The sequence below is a fragment of the Ursus americanus genome, chromosome 2, assembly GCF_024610735.1.
Source record: "Ursus americanus isolate L20-20 chromosome 2, mUrsAme1.1.p, whole genome shotgun sequence".
NCBI classification, from domain to species: domain Eukaryota; kingdom Metazoa; phylum Chordata; class Mammalia; order Carnivora; family Ursidae; genus Ursus; species Ursus americanus.
This window is the reverse complement of record NC_142128.1, coordinates 101,433,799-101,454,975: the sequence shown is the minus strand read 5'-3', so window position 1 is coordinate 101,454,975 and position 21,177 is coordinate 101,433,799. Positions and strand designations below refer to the sequence as shown.

Here is a 21,177-nt window from a genome sequence, read left to right as displayed (position 1 = left end):
AGACTGCTGCAGGGGCCCAGAACGGGCATCACCTCTACTTCATCCTACAGTGTGGTAGCGACACAGCTGAATGAGCTAGTTGGGGAAAGTACATTTATTACAAACAGCACGTATCTATATTCACCAACCCGCACTGGTGTAAGAAATCATTAACTTGACAGTACATTTCTCTCATCAATTTTTTTTTTTATTGAGCTACTTGTGCAAAGGAATGAGGTTATGTGTTTTCTAATTATGTTGAGATCGTTAAATTACTCGTTTAACAAGTTCATTCAAAGAAGTTTAATATTCCATCAATGACAAGCAGCTTGAACACACGTTTGATAACGATCATTAGAAAAAGGAATAAAATGCAAGTCCTAGTCAGAGTTTCAACCAGGCGGCGTTCGCCTTTGTCACTAACCTGACTGAAAGGCCGCACGCGCACCGCTACTCGCACACCGTCAGTACTCGGCAGAGGCGTTGTCATCGTTTCCCATCACTCGTATTTATTTGGTAGAAAAATAAGGTGGAAAGCACAGTGCTTCTGCTTCACACTAACACATTACAAGCTTAGCCAACACAAGCAGTTTGTTTCTAGACAATCAATTATGAATGGTCCATTCATGACACGCTATCCGTGACCGGTCATCAATTATTTGACAGCACTTACTTATGCATGAGTTTCCCAGGCCACATCAAGCGTCCCACTGAACTGCGCAGCCGTACTGCAGACAACAGTGTCTGGTTTCTCTTCCCTTCCCACCTCACACTCGTTCCCCGTCAATAGTCTGTGCCTGAGGTCCTACGAAAATGCGTCAGTTTTCAAACCTGAATATTAAGGGATTTCTGTGATTTTTATAGCAAGCTCCTTCACGGCAAGAAGAGTATAAAATTTGTTCACACTCCTCGTTCTATCGATACTAGGCACACACGAGGTGTCCCGAGAGAAGATTTGTTCGACACTTCCCTTCCTTCTCAAACCTTTCAAAGAGGCTAGTGAGCAGTGAACCGGTCAATCTAACCTGGATGATAAGTCTCTGAAGAACGGAGAGACTTTAAAGGGAAGGAGCCTTTCAGCTTGCTGAACAAGAAATGCCAGCGTTGTATTTAACCGATGCATTACTTGGAAAAGGACTCATTTGAGGTAGAATATACAAAATTTGTTAAACTACAAAAAGCGGCAAAATTACATGCCCATAATTCAATTTCAACATAGTAACAGGCAAAAATAGATATATATACATTTTAGGATTAGAAATCTCAATCATAGGAGCAAAGTGCATAAATTATAAAATAGCAACTTTAAAAAAAATCAACAATCATCTTCATTTTAAGGCTGGTCTAATACCTTTAACTGTAGCAAAAGAAAATGGGACCAATGCCAACTAGCATTATAAAATCATTATTAAAACAGAAATCCCCTCTCAAAAATCTAACAGACACAAACTACTGTGAAGTATACACTTTATTTAACATTCCAGTAATAAGCTATATTTACATATTATATAAACGTATGAAGTCTTAATATAAAATAGAAAAACTGCCCAGACTAAAAGAATCACACTCCTTACGGAGTTAATGTACTTATTGAAGACCTTCTGTTTACAAAAATTTACAGTAATTTATACAAATTATTTTCTTCCAAATTAGATGATTTTTAATAATCCACACAATTCTGATGATTTTACAAATTGGTGTTCATTAAAAACTTGAAAAAAAAAATTATAGCATTTTTCTGCGTAAAACTTGCTTTGGAAAGGAAGACAGTTTCTTCCTGCTCCTTCCTGGAGCTCTTCCTGCTACTGCTGTCGCTCTTCGAGGCTTGCTCTGGACTCCGTCAACCGGGCTCGCCAACGGAGAAATCAGCCGGATTTTCACAGGAGGAGGGGACCAATTATCTTCTCCTTTGCTTCTGAACACAAAACACAATTCAAGAAAGAATAAACACGTTATCATATAAACTAGAATCCACTTCCCAGTTACACTGGGAGGAAAGAGCCTATTGGAGCAGTACCCTTTCCTGGCGCTTTGATTTTAGAAGTGAAGCGAAGCTTCAGGTCACATATGGTACCTGGAGGCCGCGTAAAGACTTCCCACGACGTCAGTGGGCTGAGAGCCCAGCAGGCCTGTGAAGTGTGTGAGAAATAGCACCTCTCACACGCCAGCAATCAGCAAGTATGTGCATACTTCTGTCATATTCGTTTTCCACGTATATGTATACAAAGCCAAATGATGTGTGAACGGTGTTGTAAGTTATGGTCCAAAGTCTCATTAAGTCCGTTTTTAAAGGAAGATCAAGTGAATTTACTTTGTACTTTTATGACATTCAACCATGCCTAAGTGCCAATATACCAAGAGAAATTTAAATTTCTCCATGAACGGAAGGTTTATTGCTACTAGTAAAATAAATGCAAGATTTTTAAGTTTAAATAGTATCTACCTTTACTAAGGAAAAGGTGAAACTACCCACTGCCAAAACAAAGACCCAACGGGCACTGAACCACCCCCCCACCCCCCGCGACCCTTCTTTAGAAAGGACAGATGGGCTTTCACCGCCGTGTAGGGAGACCCAGCCAGTGCGCACACATGCCCCTGAGAATGACCCTTTCCTGAAGAGCTTCATTTCTCTAAGTTATGACTCTCCTCAAATCTAATCTATGAAACAAAATGGATACAAATTACAGCAGCAAAAAGGTCATACCTGCTTGCCTGTCTTGCCTTTGAGGTCCTGCCTGTTTTCCCTTTCGGCCTTTGCACAGCGTCTATCGATGAAGCATCATCTTTCTATGGGTTAAAAGTTTTTGAAGATAAATTGTAAGTAAATACTTGAAATCTGAGTTGAATTAGTTCTATCCTGAGTCAAGGAATATGGCCATACAGGGCTAGTGAATTCAGACGCCACAAGTCCCAAGTGGGTCCCTTTTACCTTTCGTAGGAACTCTGGTCATCTCGGGCCGCTCTTTATCCCTATCCCCACACACCCAGTTCATCTCCAAGGCACGCGTGTTTCACGTGAACGTGTCCTTGTCTGCTGCCCTCCTGTTCCCACTGCCTCTGTCCACATCGAGGCTCCCGTCGTCTCATAAAGGACAGGCCACCAGAGACTAGTTTTCATCCCTAGAATTCATTTCATCCTTCCTTCAATGTGCACATGGCTGTTCACTCATCTGTAAGCAGCGCCCCCCACCCCCCGCCCCGCCCGGCCTCTGTGATCCACGGTTTTCTCTCCCGGGCCACTGTCTGCTTTACCTTCTTCCATCTATAGGGTTATTTGGGCTTAAGTGATTCTTACCATACTGTGAAATAATTATGTGTGTTTTAGCCTCTTCAATTAAACGGAGCTCCTGAAACACCAGGAATCTGCCCCAGTAATTTCTGTGTAAGTCTCTGTCCTTGAAAAGTAACTGGCTCACAGCAGACGCTTCAAGAAATGCGTATGAATTAACATTGTTAAAACAAGGGTCTGTCTCCCTCTCAACCCTGGAACTGTTTTGATTTTAGGGTTATGTGCAATCAGGTGAGACAGTCACCTCTGAAACACGGTCTCTCCAAGCGCGGGCCGTGCATGACACCCCGGGGGTTCAGGCACCGCTAATCTAGATAAACGCATCCAGATCATTCTGATGAAACCCTAAAAGCTAAACGCCTTTCTGCTCACGGGTCATCTAAACCACAGCTGCCGGGATCACACCATTGGTGACAGACTGTGTCCGAGGGGAGGGTCCCCCTCCAAGTGCAGACCAGGCGACCGGGGGCTTTCGGCATCAACGCCTGCGCTTTTCCCAGAGGTTTATTTAGGAAAGTGCACGAGTGCAGGGCATTGCTTACCAGCTCCTCTCCGGCTCTGGGTGTGTGAGACGTGGCTTTCCGCCTGGTCCTTAACGCAGGAGGTGAGAAGACAAACCGAGAAGACAGATCTGAAACCAGTTCTTGCAGCTGTGCCGGTGCCTCTATTTTCTTCCCTAAAGCGAGGAGGCAGGGAGGAAAAGAAACACTGTATCCATGCCCAGCCGTACACATCGCAGTGTGTGTGTTTTGTTAAAGCTCGGAACGAACAACGCACATCGGGAAGACAACCTGGAGGACACGAGCATCCGAACGTGGCGGCCGCGCCAGGAGGACAGAAACGACAGGGCAAACCCAACGTTCGGGAATGTCTAACGCCTCAAACTAAATGATGCTACAACAGAAAAGACGTGAAAAGCTCAGAACTGTATCATTCTGCTAGTTCTAATCTTTACCGCTCCTCAAAGGTTCTCAGGAAGGGAAGCAGTCATCTTGCACGTAAGCTGGGCTAAGTTGGCTTCGTAGGCCCTCCCAGGCCAGAGACGAGGTTTTTATTTACAAAAGTAATGTTATTTTCAAAGATGACTCAAAAGTTCTTTCCTTCCAGCTCGTTCTGAGCTAGCTGTTCGGGTCAAGCTTTGACCCGAACAAGTCCCCGCCATAAACGGAAAAAGTAAGCAGAGAAGGTAATGAAGGTGGAAGGACAGGCTGACAGGAAGACAGTCCATAGATAAATAAAAATGGTTTAATTAAGAACTGGTTCAAAACATGAATTAAAAACATCACAGACTTCATCTCACATTTTGTTGTCACCACAGGGTCTCCGTATTCATGGCAAGTGGCCGTGTGCTCACGGAAGCGGCTGCTGAGCCCGTCTGCCGCCGGTTAAATCCGGCGAATTAGTTAAACCCCTCTGTACCTCAGTTTCTATAAAATGGGATTAATCACAGGACCTGTGAGGTCCTCGTGAAGACGAGAGGATCCGAACAGCACGGGTAGCACACGGTAAGTGCTTCGGAGATGTTCGCGGTTGTTAAGTCACTATTTCAGGGGTTCTCGGTCTAGTTCGGCGTTCTCTCACCCACCGGACAGTCGAGACGGCCGGAAGACATCAAAGTCTGCTTTTAAAGCCCATGACTATTAGGAAAAAAACCGAGCTGAGGTCAGAAATCCCAGTCCTCTCTGCTGCCGGCGGATAAGGGGCAGACCCGGCAAGAGCTGGGGAGCTGGGGTGCTGGTGGTGACCTTCCCCTTCCGTTGTTAAAAAGAACCGTATCTGGGGTCTTTCTAGGAAATGAAAGCATGCTGTTTTCCTCTTTCTAGGCTATCTGGAGTAACAGCTGCTCTGGCTTTTCGAAGACCAGCTCATGTTCTCTTCCCCAGGTCTCGCCCCACACGTCAAAGGAGTAAGCAAGGAAATACAAACACCCACTCTCGTGTGCAAAAATGTTCGGCCTCCCCTGTTTCTTCCACGTGCTCCTACTAGGCCAAACAAGACTTTATGACACTTCTCAGCATGCTCATCGCTCACCCACCGCTCTACGTCTCCTGAGCAGACGTTCTGACAGCCAGAGCTACCGAAGGCGCAAGGGGTTCCCAAGTGCTGACTTCAAAGCCAGGAACATTCTGGTCACCTGGTCAATAACTCTGAGCAGCCAGCAGGTGGGCTCCGGGACCCTGCTGCGTAACCCGTGTGGGGGCTCAGTCTCCCTGAACTTGACCTCCAGGAAGGAGGGAGGGAGGGAGGGAGGGAGGAAGGAACAGTAGCTATGCTTCCTGCGCTATAGCGAGGATCTAATCACCTGACGGACGTCTACCCCAGTCTGGCCTCAGGCCCACAGCAGGCCTTCCTGAGCACTTGCTGCTGCGTCACAGAAATCAGACAAAATCCACGGAGATGTCAAGCTTCATCTTCTTTTGACCAGTAAAACGCCTCCAACTAAATCCTAAGAGAGCTGTTTCTTTGACTGCCTGCCCGGCCTAGGGTAGTATTCCCGTGCCGGCTCCTCTGTCCTTCCTAGCCCTCCCTGCGAGCTTAAATTTTTTTTAAGAGATTGTATTTATATATTTGACAGAGTGCATGAGCAGGGGAGCAGCAGGCTCCCCGCTGGGCAAGGAGCCCGATGCGGGACTCGATCCCAGCACCCTGGGAACACGACCGGAGCCAAAGGCAGATGCTTAACCAACTGAGCCACCCAGGCGCCGCCCCCCTGAAGAGCTTTAAGAATACAGCGTGAATGGGCAGAGGAGGGGTGTGGGAACTCAAGCTGGAGAGCAAGAGAAGCAAGGAGGCCCCGGGCGCTGGTGACGGCTTTGTCATCAGAAAGCTGCAGGGCAGGTGCTGTCCTCTTCGTTGTCAAGCTGACAAAGCCACATTCAGAAAAGTCAAAGGACTGGCCGCCCAGCTACTAAGTGAGAAATGAGAGATCTCAGTCCCCAATTTCTCACCACCTCTAACGCGAGAAGGTTCCTCTTTTTAACACAAGAGAATGTGACAACGGTTCCAACAGGTAAGAGGAGAACGTAAAGCGTGTGCGGCCCATCAGTGAGACGCGGCGCCAGCCGGGAAGCCACGAGACACGCGGTCACAGACACCCACCCGGCTCTGAAAATGCACATGACACGCGGGGGGAGAAGCAGCAGGGTGTGTCTCTAGACACACAACGGGAAGGAAACGTGAGCGCTGGTTATCGGTCCTGCAGCTGACGAGACGACAAACACGGAATTTCTACTTTTCTACGGCAGGCGTGTATTTATTTTGTTGCGGAAACAAGCTGTAGGTCGCGGGCAAATAGGTCACAACAACTATGTAAAGAGGACGAAAATCAGAAATGAGACATTTGCTATCTACACCGAAATACCACACAAGTTCTGTGTGTGCTACACTTTTCTAAGTCACGAGGAAAGCGTGAAAGAATTGTTAACGACCAGCTACCCGGGCTGCGGCATTTCGTGTAAAACTGATCTGATCTAGCAGCTCAGTCACGTGAGCTAAAATCGGACGCACTCCCGTCACTGCGTCCGGCTCCAGGGGACGTGTGGGCGTGACCTCCTTTCCTCACACCGAGAAAACCTGAATCCTACAGCCCCACAAAACTGAAGATCTGTTTTTAACAAACTGGGGCTGGGGGGAGGGAGACGGACCTTCTGCATCTACAAGTTATTTTGTAAAACAAACGATCGACCTGATGGCAAAGGGCCCCCTCCTGGGCTCCGGCTACGTAACCGTAACTGAAACGAATGATGCACAAACCAATGCACTGAAACGGGTGTTTCCAGGGTGAATGCCGAATATAGAGAATTTCCAGTGTGCAGTTTTAAGTGGCTTATCTTTCTCGCGGCCTTCCCTCAAGTCATGATGAGGCAACTAACTCTGCAGGATGTTCCCTAATGCTTTTAGAAGGACAAGCAACAGTTCTGAAAGGTTTAAATAAATACAACACAGCCACAGAATTTACCTACAAGCCCCTGAGCTGCTTTGCCGAATTCAAATCTACAACCTTAAGTGAACGACTACGTTTTGCTCGCCTGATCTGATCTGCAAAGAACACCCCCAACAGGTTCTGTTCAGCTACACCAGTGTCTCAACAGTTCCTTCATCATCCTCACCTTTTAGACCATTTCTCATAATTGGCCAATTCACTGAAACATCCCCCCTCCAAATCCTAATAGCACAAAGACTAAGATATTTTCACCCTTTGGGGAGACACGTCACCCCCGCTGGGAAGGTATGAGCTCCACCAACCAGACAAGACAGTCGTGAGCTCATCAGAGGCAGTGAGGGAGGCTGGACGTGCAGCCGTGCCAATTTATGGGCAACAGGGAGGAGGCACTGAACTCAATTCCGTATCCTTATCAGTAAAATTCTACTCCTCCCCTTCGAAACAATTTGAGGTTGCGGATATCTGCTGGGACATGAGCCAAACATAGCGGCACTTAGATGAAAAATGCCGATTCTATTTGGGGAGGAATTAAGTCACTTATGTCAGGCAGAATGAAGAGAAATGACACTATTCTAGAAGATTAAACCCGTGTCAAGTGAGTTACAGGGTTTCAAGAGTCACAGTGAACCAGATACTTCCTGAATCTTACGATAAACTTTGAGAATATAAAATCTTAAAAAAATTTTTTTAATTTAAAGATGCGTGTTTTCTTTTTTGGAGGTGGAGAATTCCCTGTACCTACTAATTTTTTAGAGAAATAATCAATTACAGTCTTGAAGAGAACTGTGCTTTAAACCACAGAATTTTAAGCTGAAGACTGAGCGAGATGAAAACTGTGCTTTGAATATAAATAAAGTACCTTTCTCTTTCCTTGGAACCTTTGACACGGGAGTAGAGAACACAAACTCATTTTTTGGTTCCGAGAGGTCGGGAAACGAAATGGCCTTACTAGATCGAGTCCTGGTGCTGCGGGACGATTTCGGCGGAGCGGCTGGGGCAAGCACCGTCTCTTCCAGGTTGTCAGTATCCATGGCTGTCATCTCTTCATTGGTGTGTTTTTCTGACACAGGGCGTACTGCACGTGTTTGGCTTGGATCTTCAGTCCTTTTCGTAAGCTTTTTCTTAGAGCCCGTCACCACAGCAAGTTCCTCATTTGGCACTAAAACGGATTTTTCTAAAGCTGTTTTTGCAGCATCAGTCTTCCTTTTGGCCGGGGTCTTCCTCGTCGACCTGCTCTGGCTGCCGAGAGCTCCTGACCTCCTCTTGGGACTTTCTGCTTCCTTGACAGTCTTGGAGCCGCCATCTTCAGACGGATTAACTTTTCTCGGTCTACCGCGTTTCCTAGGTCTACCAAACTCTGCCTGGAGGCTCAGCTGCGAGGAATCCAGTTTGGAATCTTCTGTGACATCCAGTGTGCTACATTCCCTCTTGTTAGGACTTCTGTCAGGCTCGACAGGCAGTGGCTGGTCCATGGGCGTTCCATCTGATTTATGTCCTCTACTTTCAGCAGCTTCCAGATTAGCACTTCTCAGCTTCCGGGTACTTCTGGGACGTGCTACTTTACTCACTTTTAGATCTAGATCTACCATTTCAACACTTTCCGGATAGTCTATGGATTTTTTAAGCCCTCTAGGAGTCTTTTTGGTAACAGACGAAAGCTTAGTTTCTCCATCTGCCTTATGTCCTGTCTTTTTAGAAGCTTCTAGGGTGGCACTTCTCAATTTCCGGGTACTTCCTCTGGGACGTACTGCTACTTTACTCACTTTCAGATCTAGATCTACCATTTCAACGCTTTCTGGATATTCCACAGATTTTTTAATTCCTTTAGGAGTCTTTTTTGTAACAGATGAGAGCTTAGTTTTTTCAGTTGCTGGTTCCAACAGCTGAGAGGGTTTTAGCCTCCTTAGTTTGCTATCTGGAGTAACCTCTAGGTCCTGTTCCATAGGATGATCCATTTCTAACGTGTCCTGATTGTCTTCTGTTCTCTTCCTTCCTCTCCTAGGAGTCACAGAATTTTGAGGTATTTGCTGGTTCTGAGATATGACTTTGACATCAGAACAGGCACCCTCAGAAGACCCAGAAATTTCTTTCCTTTTCCGAGTCCTCCTGTCCGAAAGCCCCAGCCTGTCAGGAGTAGCAACAGCTGCGGACTCTTCCTGCTGTGATCTGACACTGGGGTTTTGGACACGTCCTCTCCTGCGAGTTCTGGAGGAAATCGTGTCATCGAGCTGGCTCACATTTATAGTCACTGTACTTGTTTCCTGAACAGTCTTCAACGTAGATCTGACTACCTTGGTGACGACCTGCTGGCTTATTAAAGGTATGTTTTCATGAATGGACTGCTGTTCCACTGTATCTGAAGTAATTTCTTTACTTCTTGAGTCTTTAATTACATCTAGTAAATTTTCTGCAATTGCTACTTTAATTGGTTCAGGCACGTGTGGCAAGGTCTCCACCCTCTGGGACTCCTGATCGCTAGTCAGGACCGCTGGCAGCTCTGCGCCGCGTCCACGGCCACCATCTTCCCCGCGGCATTCGTGTGTTTCCTCAGCTGCTGCTGTGTTTGCTGCGGGAGCTAACACGTTAGATGCTGCAGAATCACCGGTCTCTAAATCTCCTTCTTCGCCCTCCAATATCAAGGTAAAGTTGCTCTGAGCCCCAAAGAGTTCCCCATCTACTTCGGCAACGTCACACTCAGCAGAGTCTTTGTTATCAGGTAAGTCACAAAACTGTTGCTCAATGGTATCGAAATTATATTGGAGCTTAAGAGTCCCTGAGGGATACAACTCATTAAATGAAAGCCTCCTAGCCCCATGTCCTGAATCTTGAACTCCGAGCTTTTCGTGTTCAGTCACCTAAAATGAATTAAAGATAAGAGACTGGTTAAAGAATTTTAATGTGTATTTATTTTAGCCTAAAGGATACAGTTTTTTAATAAACATCTCACTCTTGGTATAAGAATTGTTAGACATAAACTACAATTGATATGGCACGTACTTATGGGTTTACTTTATAAAAATAGCCCTTTAAGCAATCAGACATTATTACTCGGTCAAAATAACTAGACAGGAAAAGATTCTGAGATTCTGAATGGAATTAAAATAGAAATTTCACATTTCCCTAGCTAAAAAAGACAGTCTTTACAAAACCTTGAAAATTACTATGATGCTAATTTAAGGCCTTATTCTGTTCTCACCCGAGAAAAAACATTAACTGGAGAAAAAGACACAACCCCCAAATTGTTTTAATGGTAATCCCCAAATTCCCTAACTAACCACACTTTTTCTAAACAGCATGATCCCCATAAGGTTGAAGAAGAATTCACCTACATAAGCTCCCTTGGGCTAGACTCAATCCTCTTCCCTTTGCTGGGGCTGCATAAACCATGAAATTCCTAAGGCTTTCAAGTTCAGTACCTCTCCTGCAAGGCTTTGGTGGAAGAAGGAATGGTCCTTGCATTTACCTTTTGGTAAGGGAGGGGGAGAAAAAGGAGGAGGTAGAAAGTAACAGAGAGATCTCCTGACCAAGAAGGTAGACCATTACCGCCCACCTAGACAGTGACATTTGCCCACTCCCCAAACATTCAGTGAGATGAAGACTGCAGATACCCAGAAATGAGGATTCTCACTCATACCACGCCCACACTTTTTATTAGCTCCCCAGCTGAAGGAATGGGAACTTTATCCATCTATTTTACAGTGAGAATACTCATGAAAATGAATATGGACAACCATGACACTTTTATGAATTAAGAAACTTCCCAAATACTATACAATCACATTTCTATAAATTAGAAGTGTTTTTTTTTTTATCTTACATTCATTTATCATATAAAGTTGCCTGTTGATATTAATAGAAACGTGGTGGAATTTTTAGAACCTGTAAGTAAGTCATATTAAGTACAAAAAGAAAGAAAAGAAAGCCCTTCTCATGGAAGTTAAACCCCAGCCAGCTGGAGATCGCTCTCCTCAAGCACGCGTGGGGAACAGTCCTGTCTAACTACGTTCAGGGATCTCTCAACGCCCTGAATAGTTCCGCAGCCATACTTGTCTCTGGAGTAGCCAGGGTCTGTTTTCTCATGGCTAAAAGAGCTTTCATTCGAACCAGATACTAAGCAAAAATTCAAACTGTTAGAATTCTGATTTCTTTAACATAGCTTTTTGGTGTTCACGAACAATTTCTCACTTAAAGGATGTGTTCTTTTATGTTCCACAAAATATTTACATGCTTTTTTCTAATGACATTATAAAGAGATTTTTTATACAGCAGTCAAACGAACACATTAGGTTTAAACTATGGTTCGAAACCTAACTAAACCAAAACTAACAACGAAGTAAAAAATTAATTTTTTACATGAATTTCTTGAGGACCGGGAGGATCATCAGAAACAGGAGGCTTTTCTTCTGCTAAGTCACCACTTGCTTTCAGGACGTCAAGTTCTACTTTGTGATCTTCCTGTAAGTTCAAGGTTATTTCCTGATCGGGCTTATGTTCGGAGATCACAGGACTTTCAGGGACAGCAAGCCCAGAGTCTCCACTCTCACCGTGCACACTGGCCATAGCTGAAAGAAACACACACACAGTTTGAGAAGCAAGAGAAAGGCCAAGGCATACTGCACCTGAGAACATTTCCTCGAAACACTGTCCTACTGCCCAACGGTTTCTAACTTCTTAAAGGGGAAAAACCTATGAGGGTTTACATATTAGTCCCATCTCCTCAGTATCTGTTCAGTTTAAATAATATGTATTTGCTTTTTACAAACACGCAGAAGATAAATTTTACACTTAAAAATGACAACATTGGCTTTTTGTTGTTTTTTCCTACTTAGGTATAATTCCTGCCCTTACCGTGCAACTTCAGTATGAGGACGACTCCTCCGAGGAGCTCGGATGTTTGTTCCCTGTTCACTGGGCCTGGAAATCATGTTTCTCGGGACTAGTGGCAGTCAGCTATCCCCACCGAGCCGGTACAGAATGACGAGAGGAACCTGCAGTGTGGGCTTTATCTCGCCATGAAAAGGACTAGGTATCTCTCTTTTTGCAAAGCATCCAATTGGCCACAAATATACTCTACCACTTACACTAGCGGGGAGCTGAGGGAGGGTGACAGCTCATGTAACGACAACAAAAAAAAAAATCCTCATCTTTTACCTTCCTCTTTGCCAAGTTTTCTGTCGTTAGCACTCGTAGTTTTACATCATTTGGGTTTGTGAACGAAACCCAAAACATTTTGGGGTGACGGGAGGGGGGTGAGAATCTGACTAACTTAATCAAAAACCCTTTAGTGTTTAACAAAAATCAGTGAAAAGGTTTTTTTGGTTTTCAGTGGGCTCTAACACGCAGCTGATCTCACGACCCTGAGGTTAAGACCTGAGATGAGATTAAGAGTTGAACGCTTAACAGACTGAGCCACCCAAGCACCCCCATAAAAAGGTTTATTTCTTCATTTATTTTTAAAAAACCAACTAGGAAGAAATATTTGCACACTTTTAAAAGATAATGGGGCTAGTATCCCTAATATACAAAGACAGCTTATACAACAAAATGAAGAAAGTTTTCACCTGTTTGGCCAAGAGGAATGGGAAAGTATGCACTTTACTTTCCAATTACCAGTGTGTGAAAGCAAAAAAAAAAAAAAAAAGTCACTGGATTGAAAAAAATGAATTCTATTCTATATATTTGATAATTTCCTTAAAGTAAATACAGTCGTTTGTGTTTATTTTTTACTAATAAAAAGCCAACCTTGGCCTTAAAACAGAAGTTGCCCCATGTAGATATCCGAGTCCCAGAAGATTGAAAAGCAGATATGCCATCTGGCTGGGGACTGGTCATTGATTTTACTCTTCTTTGATGTTCTGAGGGAAAATATGTCTACAAAAACCACTCTAAGACTTCTGTTAGACCACAGAGTGCCTTACAAGCAACTCCCTGCTCTGAGAGCAGATACGTCTCCTTGGAACACAACGCTACTTGTAGCTGCAGAACCTGAGCAAAGAGGAAGAACTAAGAATGCTATTAAAACACTAAAATTAAGTAATTCTTTTGTTGTTGTTTTGGGAGGGAGGGGGTAGAGAGCGTGTGCTCATGCATGAGCCAGGCTGGGGGAGGGGGTTGGGGGTGGCGAGGGAGAGGAACGATCCCAAGTAGGCTCCACGCTCAGCAGGGAGCCTGACACGGGGCTCCATCCCACAACCCTGAGGTCATGATCTGAGCTGAAATCAAGAGTCAGATGCTCAAACGACTGAGCCGCTCAGGCACCCCTAAAATGAAGTAATTCTAAAGTCAAAATAATACACACATTGACCGTTACCTGCTGTGACTGTAGAGGCACAGGTCTCAACAGACACTAGTCCTTCGTCTGAAACCGGTACCTGGGATTTTAGGGTGAGGATTTTCCTGTAGAAACAAATACAGGTGTTAGGGTTTAAGAAGGTCCCACCTGCTCTTCCCCTGCTCCCCCTGCTACATGCCATTTTGGGAATGAAAACTGAGGTTTGGAGAACTCGATACCACCCAAGTTCATTTTGAGTAACACTATAAAACTTGTCAATGAATTTAGAAACAAGCAATGCTGTATTGGGTATTCCTACTTTCTAATACGCAGGGCCTTAAACTAAGCATTACTTTAAAATGCTGGCCAATATAAATTACACTTATGCCAGTTTTTAATTATCTGGAAAGAGTATAAAAAAAACTCTCAGTGGGAGACCAACGGGACCTGTATTAAGCCTCCTGGTGAAAGTAAGTTCTCGAAATATGGGGACAGTGATCCCTTCCTATTCTGAACGGGCCCTTTCGTAAAACCCAACAAAAGCGTGCTGATTTTTTTTAAATGGGACAAATAAAATTATAAAGTAAATTCAAGAAAAAACATGCATTTGGAATATATACCCCCATTTTAAGATTTTGTGAGAGCATGAGTGTGGGGGGGGGGGTAGGGGAAGAGGGAGAAGCAGACTCCCCACGTAGGCAGACACTTCACTGAGCCACCCAGGTGCCCTTATAGGTGTATTTTTAAGACTTATCTCTGTCTCATGATGTTATGATAACCGAGAAACAACCACCAATAAATTTATATTTAAAAAGGACATAGGCTTGTCATGATGGTGACTATTCACCTAGATTACCAGTAACCACAGTTTCTTGTCATGTGATGACTCTTCGCTTTGCAGCTGTTGCAATTCCGTCAGACCCACTGCAACAGTATTTTCATTAAAATTCAAGAAACATTAGAATTAATCTAGATAATCCTTTTATAACGCTTCCTCCCACTTCTATGGAGGCCTGGTAAAGATTCCAGCTAATCGGGATTTCTCTTCTCAGAAGTGAAGCATACGATCGCGTTCAATGTAGGAGACATGACTGTTACGAAAGTGATTTTGGTGGGTGGTGTGTGAACTCCTTCGGGACTTACAAAGCAATGAACCACTTACGGTATCTTAAATGACCATGTTTTATATGGATTACCCGGAGTAAATCACCCCTACTACTTCATAATCAAAGCTGCAACTTTTCTGTACCCTCTATAACAGCACTGCTCCAAGGCCTGACGCGCGAGAGGAGGAGGTCCTGCCAGGAGGGCAATCACTTCACTAAGTTGAGCTGACTTTCAGGAAAGGCTTAGAGTCTAATACAAGCTGCCTGTCTCATCGCAGACCACAAACCGTTTGGGCCCTGGCCTCACGCTGAGACCACGCTGAGCAGCACCAGGCTGACAGACCCCGCCCAGTCGGCTAGTACAGTGCCTGAGGGTACAGACGCTCAAACTCGCCGGAGCGTAAGGGCTCAAGCAGTCATTACACATGAAAACCTCAGCTGGAGCCTTGTACTCACTGAATGGTAGGGAACAAACTGCCTCCGAGCCATGCCCCCTCTACTCTATCCTGCTGGGGCTGGAGACCCCCGAAACCAGTGCCACCAGGAGGGCACGGAGGAAGGCACGGCTTCAACAAACGCAGACTCACCAAAGGCTATAAAAGGAGGTCTGCGTCATTTCATCACGACTCCGTACATTCAGGAATATCCAGTGTCGTTCTAAGACTTCACAGCAACTACTACGCAGCACACACTCGTACGAAGGAATGTCCTTCCTAACAGAAACCGTTCCCAGAGCGAGCAGGCCCAAGGTCTAAAATCCCCTCTGTGCGTGGACATAAAGCCGCCGACTCACCGTCTCCTGCCGCTTCGCGGACATGTGACGCCTGCCCTACCAGCTTACCTGCCGTGCGCTGGCGGAGCCCGGCGGGAAGCTTCACCTGTTGGGACGGGGCGCGCGTGACTGAAGTCTGCAGGCACCTCCTCCGCAACCGAGGGGTCCTCCGTCTCCGCAGCGTCCACGGTGCCTACGAATCACGTGAGAAGAGCATTTACCATCACTTGTGCCAAGTGTTTAGTGAGTACTCATGATCTTTCTTGGACGATTCCTTTTTAACAAGCTTGTTGGACCTGCTTTTTTGGACTTTTAGGTTTACGCCATTGGCCTCAGAATGCCAACAGGTCCTTCTAACAGACTGAGCCCGGTCCGGAAGCCCCCGCACCCCACCGCTTCTCTCACTTGGGGCCTAACATTAAAAGCACTGTATACAGATCGACTCAGTCCTTAACAATCCAAGTGGGGGGACCATTATCCCCATTTTACAGACGAGGACACAGAAGCACACAGTTACACGGCTTATCTCAGGCCTCGTAAGTAGCTGAAATTCAAATCTAGCCTGTTTCACCGTATACTTATGCTATGTAATCCCCCACAGAAATAAGTTTCTATTGGAGACTGAAGATACTGCCATGAACACCCTCATCTATTTAATCATTCAACTACTCTGGTGGAACAGAGCACATCCAGACTGATGGACACTTGTGGACAGATGCTACTCACGAGGACAGTTCTAGGCTCTTAGAGCAATAATGCTTGTGTTTATTACACAGAGACATCATTGCCCCAAAGAAACCAGTAGGACACAGATTTTTATTGAAGTATTTAAACAGATTTAAAGTTAGGAGTTACCTTTAAATAAATATGCTTGTTAAAACTGTGCAGGGCTACGAAACAAAAAACAGACTAATTTTCGGATCTGATTCTAAGCCAAGCCTCTTCCCTCTCTCTGGTGTTTCCCTGGCCCCTTCCATTCCTCTTATAGGAGCACTTTTCCAACTACATTAGAAGCGCTTGTTTGTTTACATGTATAGACCACTAGGCTCTAAGTTACATGCAGGGCAGGCTCCTCAGCACAGAGCACACATTGGGAGCCCACCTGTTCTCCACAGACATTAGGGGCTCAAAATCTTTTTAAGATAGAAGTAAACACAGGGACTCTGAATTCACAGGCTTCCACATATCTGTCTGGACTGTCCAGTGATTATTTTAGAGGTAGGGATGGTGAAGAGGATGACCGACCTGGTCTCTGAGCAGCTTTCTAGAAAGTTAAGGCTGCTGGACAAGTTAGAAACTGTAGTAACAACCTAGACTGCAGAGTTGGTCTTCCTACTTTCTTTTCCAGCTGTGACAGGACCTTAAGGCAGACGTGGGCAGCGTGCTGGGACTGTGTAATTCTCCACTGTAAGGAAAGTGTCGGGATTAGAGTTCTATCACATACTTTATGACCATTTGGAAGGGAGTTCTTACCCGTTTGTTTCTCCAGGTGTGGAGGGGTCGCTTCTAACTCCAGCACGTCTTTGTCACTGTCCTCCTCAGTCGGTTCGGTTAGATTAATAATGAGTTCCGTGGAAGAGCCCTCTGGCCTCGAGGCCACAAAAATACCTTCCAAGTCTCCTGGTGACGGTGCGTCCTGATACTCCAAGGTAGTCTGGTCTGACCTGGTGGAGGCACCGCTACTTTCTCGGCTCATATCCAGTTTCTCCAAACTCTGGGAAGGGGTGTCCTGGGACCTCACTTCCGCTTCCTGATGGTCCTTTTCAGGACTACTCAGGGAAAAGGCTGTCGTCTTAGCTTTGCTCTTTAGCCACTCGCTTTTTGCAGGACCTCCACCTTTATGGAGAGGTGTAGTAACAGTCAATCTTGTTTTGCTGTCATCTGCACCCTGTCAAGTAAAAGGTTTTGAAAAAAAAAAAAAAATTTACTAGGAGAAATCAGTTCAGCCTAAGCTCTCCATCTCCAATCAAAGTAACTGATTAACTACACCCTTTCCATGTTTGGTATTTCTCTAGATTCTCTTCTCAGAACTCACTCATACTAAATCCATTCTCTCCAGATACATGAAAGTTACTGGTGGGTAATGTTTCCCTGATTGGGAATAAAACGGTATTTCCAAAAGACTACAACACAGAATAGGCAAGATGACCCACTACACCAAATAGAGCTCTGACCACGTACCATCTCAACAGACACCCAGTTAGGAACTTAGTAAGAGAGCCAACACGATGTAAAGTAAAAAAAATAAAAAAAAATAAAAAACATGGACTAGGAAATTAGGTCGTCTTGACTGTAGTCCCATTTCCGCCACCAAATAGCCATTTGATTATAGGCAATTTCCATGGTGCTTCTGGACCCTATTTTAAAACTTCAGTTGTAAACGATGGGTTTGGGGCTTGGTCACTCAATGCCATGAGATTTTTTTCTGAACCAGTGTTTTCTGATATCAAGGCCATCTGTGAGATTCTATATAAAAATCTATGGTTATGTTGATTTATCTGGGGCGCTTGGGTGGCTCAGTTAAGCATCTGACTTTGGGTCAGGTCATGATCCTGGGGTCCTGGGATCGAGCCCGAGTCAGGCTCCCTGCTCAGTGGGAGTCTGCCTCTGCCTCTGCCTCATGCTCTCTCCCTCTCTCAAAAAAAACTGATTTGACTTTTTACTTGTAAAAGCTAATATATTCTTAATTTGTTCCAAATAAATTATCAAACTTACTCCAGGAGTCCGTTTTGTGGCCATGCCTTCTTCCATAAATGAGATTCTAGTTTCCTTAAGTCGTAAAGGAGGGGTAACAGACCTTCCAGGTGACAGAGAGGGAGACGGTAAAGGTGGTGTTCGAAGACCAGACCTTAAGATGGACTGAGGCGTGAACTCGGCAAATCCAGAGGAAGTAACTGACATGGCCAAAGTTTTAGCTCTCTGCAACAAAGCATGAATGGAATTCTTGTTTGTAAAAGCCGCTTACATGAGGACAGACAAGGTCAACTGAGTCACAATGGTGCCTATACACTCAACTCCAATAAACACATCAATAAAAAGTTTTACTACAGATTCCTGGAAAGAAAACACAAAATTCTCAGAGGTTTCTATACATAAGGCTACAAAACATAAAACTACATCCATGATCATTCTTAAGATCTTGGTTATCCCCAGTTTAATAACTTAAAAGAGAGAGTACAGAGATAAATTACTTAATGGGTGCCTACAGAACTTTAGTTAGGTGAAGAGACAGGACAGTGTGTGTAGAAAAGAACCAAGCTTAATTATAGCAAGTTAATACAAAATGATAAGCCTGGCTTTAAGAATGTTTTCAAAGAAATATAATTTCATCACAGGAATCCAACAGTAACTGATTACTTATGAGAATTCTGAGGATTTACCAGAATTAAAAATAATTAGCAGAGAGACTATTTAGCAGCAATAATTCCTTCACATGATCTTCCCTCTAAACGACTAGCAAGCAGATGGTTGTATCCTATTAGATCACCGGATTCCATCAGGTCCATTACAATATTATGTTGCTTTTTTTTTTTTCAAGATTGTTTTTGGTAGCAGGCACGAAATTATTCCTTGATTTAGAGAATACAAAATATTTTTTAATGGATGAAAACACGAATCACAGCCCTGGAGAGTAAACATCAGCCACTTCATAAGCTCACCAACCTTCTTTTCCACTTCTTTTAATAACTATTTTAGGACTGACATTTGTTGAACTATCTTTTATTCACCTCGTAAGCTAAGAATCCGGGGCACCTGGGTGGCTCAGTTAAGCGTCTGCCTTCAGCTCAGGTCATGATCCCGGGGTCCTGGGATCGAGCCCCACATCAGGGAGACTCCCTCTCCCTCTGCCCTTCCTCCCCTGCTCGTTCTTTCTCTCTCTCTCTCAAAAGAAAAAAAAAAAGTAAGAACCCCCCGGCTTCACTCTCCATGCTGACTATCCAGAGACCATGGAAAGTGAAGGCAGAGGCTTTGGGACTCAGTCCAGGCCGCTGGGCAAGCTGCTGGTGCCCAAGTGCTGCGAAACCAGTCTGACCACAGGACGGGAAGAGGGGCCCGCTCCCCGCCACCCCAAGTCTAGTTTTATGGTTTCCCAGCTAATGATTCATCAGAGATGGTGGAGGAAAATGAATTAAGACAGATATACTTCTAAGTAAGGAGTAACAGAATGCAGTTTCATCGAAGGAGTGAGAGAATTTCAATAAATAAAAAGAAACCAAAGAACTGAAAGCATCTGATAGAAGAAGTAACAGCAAAATGGTAGCAGAAATGGTGTGTGGGGCGGTGGGGGTGGGTGCAAACCCAAGAACTTGAAATAACTTATAAACCACAGAGACCTGAGTTACTCTCAGAACAACAATGTAATTGTTAACCTTGAGTACAACATCAGGAAAGCACAGGAGGTATATTTTGTAAAGACCAATTTAAGAAGATGTAAGGATACAATAAACATTTTGGAAAGGTAACTCCCCCCAAACAGGCTTCAAGCTGTCCATTACCCAGAGACACCAGTCAGAGATGGCTTATTTCCCCCTGCTGCTTGACAAGTGAGAACTTCCTAGCTTCACCATGAACTCGAGGTACGTAATACTCACCTTCACCACGAAAGGAGTTTCAAGTACACGTAATTCTATAGTCCTGGATGGACTGTGATGTGATCCTCTGAACAATGAACTGGAGGCTAGGTATACCGGAGATCTCTTGGGGGTTTGCGGAATAAATCCCAAACGCTGACAAGGCTGGCGCACAGGATGAACGACCAAATCCAGCGGTCTGTAATCACAGTACACGCACATGGGACACAGAAAGACCCAGGTAACTAACTTGTCGAGTTATGGTGGGAAAAAAAACCCAAAAAATTTAGTATGCCATCTAATCAGACTTCCATATTCACTAGTAAATATAGTAACCACATGAAATCATAAATTCAGTCAGGATATTAATGTAATGCCATTACTTCAAAAAGTCAGAAAATTAATTCAGTAGTAAAAATGAGAATTAGGAATTCTAGATAACGGGGGGGGGGGGGGAGCTCTAGTCCCCCGCCCTCCCTTTTACCAATATTCACTGATAAAATAAATTCATTTGCTATAATTCATTTTTATGAACACATAAAAATTCCTTTTATCTACATGTGACGTACATAATGAATACTGGTTTGCTTTACCTCTAGGGTTTTTATTGCAATAAAAGACTGAGCACCAACACACACAAAAAGTTAATTTTTAAAAATTAATGAGGTCAGTGACAAAACGGAATCTCCAGATTCTGCTGTTTTCTATATAGTCCTGGATATTGTTCATGCAAATGATAAAACTGATCTCATCGATAACTTGTATTAAAGCAGCACAGTCCCAACAGTGTAAAAACTTAATTTACAGATAAAGAATCTAAACCTGAAAGTGAACTCTGCAGGTTACAATTTCTGATGGACCATCTGCATAGGCGATCTCCTAATAAATAGTTTACGGTCATATTTCCTAGCAATACAGACACTACATTTTGACTTCCTCACAGTGACTCTGATTCAGCTGAGAATGAACAGAAAGGCCCAGTGTGTACCGATGCCCAGGAATAAAAACTCTGCACGGCTGAGCCTTCCTTGTCCTTCTTCGCACCTGGGATGGCAGGTGAACACAGTGACAGACGGGTGCTTTAGGACCCAGCCTGGTGCCCAGAGGAAATATTTACAGGAAGCATTTCCTTAAATCCTTACTGCTCGCTATCCTGTACTAAGCACAGCTTTGAGATTTCCACCAAACTACGAATATCCCAGCAGGCCACTGAACATTTGTTTCTCTGTTCTCTCGCCTAATTCTT

At 44.4% G+C, this 21,177-nt stretch overlaps 2 protein-coding genes across 9 annotated transcripts in view; both read right to left on the bottom strand.

Annotated features, from left to right (window-relative positions):
* LOC123791548 (kinesin-like protein KIF28) overlaps positions 1-1,274 on the bottom strand; it is a 67,120-nt gene extending 65,846 nt beyond the window's left edge. Inside the window, exon 1 of the mRNA XM_045796427.2 lies at positions 404-1,274. Within this exon, the coding sequence (XP_045652383.2) occupies positions 404-469 (66 nt within the window). The 5' untranslated portion in view covers positions 470-1,274. The remainder of the gene's footprint in view (positions 1-403) is intronic.
* Positions 1,275-1,691: 417 nt separating this feature from the next.
* AHCTF1 (AT-hook containing transcription factor 1) overlaps positions 1,692-21,177 on the bottom strand; it is a 77,230-nt gene continuing 57,744 nt past the window's right edge. For 7 of the 8 annotated variants that reach the window (XM_087859506.1, XM_087859508.1, XM_045796353.2 and 4 more), the window contains 10 exons: positions 19,953-20,130; positions 18,076-18,279; positions 16,834-17,248; positions 15,430-15,553; positions 13,522-13,607; positions 11,565-11,773; positions 8,071-10,066; positions 3,811-3,944; positions 2,684-2,766; positions 1,692-1,894 (listed from right to left, as the gene is read on the bottom strand). In XM_087859506.1, coding sequence (XP_087715632.1) covers positions 1,705-1,894; positions 2,684-2,766; positions 3,811-3,944; positions 8,071-10,066; positions 11,565-11,773; positions 13,522-13,607; positions 15,430-15,553; positions 16,834-17,248; positions 18,076-18,279; positions 19,953-20,130 — 3,619 coding nt within the window. In that variant the 3' untranslated portion in view covers positions 1,692-1,704. The remainder of the gene's footprint in view (positions 1,895-2,683; positions 2,767-3,810; positions 3,945-8,070; positions 10,067-11,564; positions 11,774-13,521; positions 13,608-15,429; positions 15,554-16,833; positions 17,249-18,075; positions 18,280-19,952; positions 20,131-21,177) is intronic. The other variant, XM_087859511.1, reaches the window with a different exon arrangement.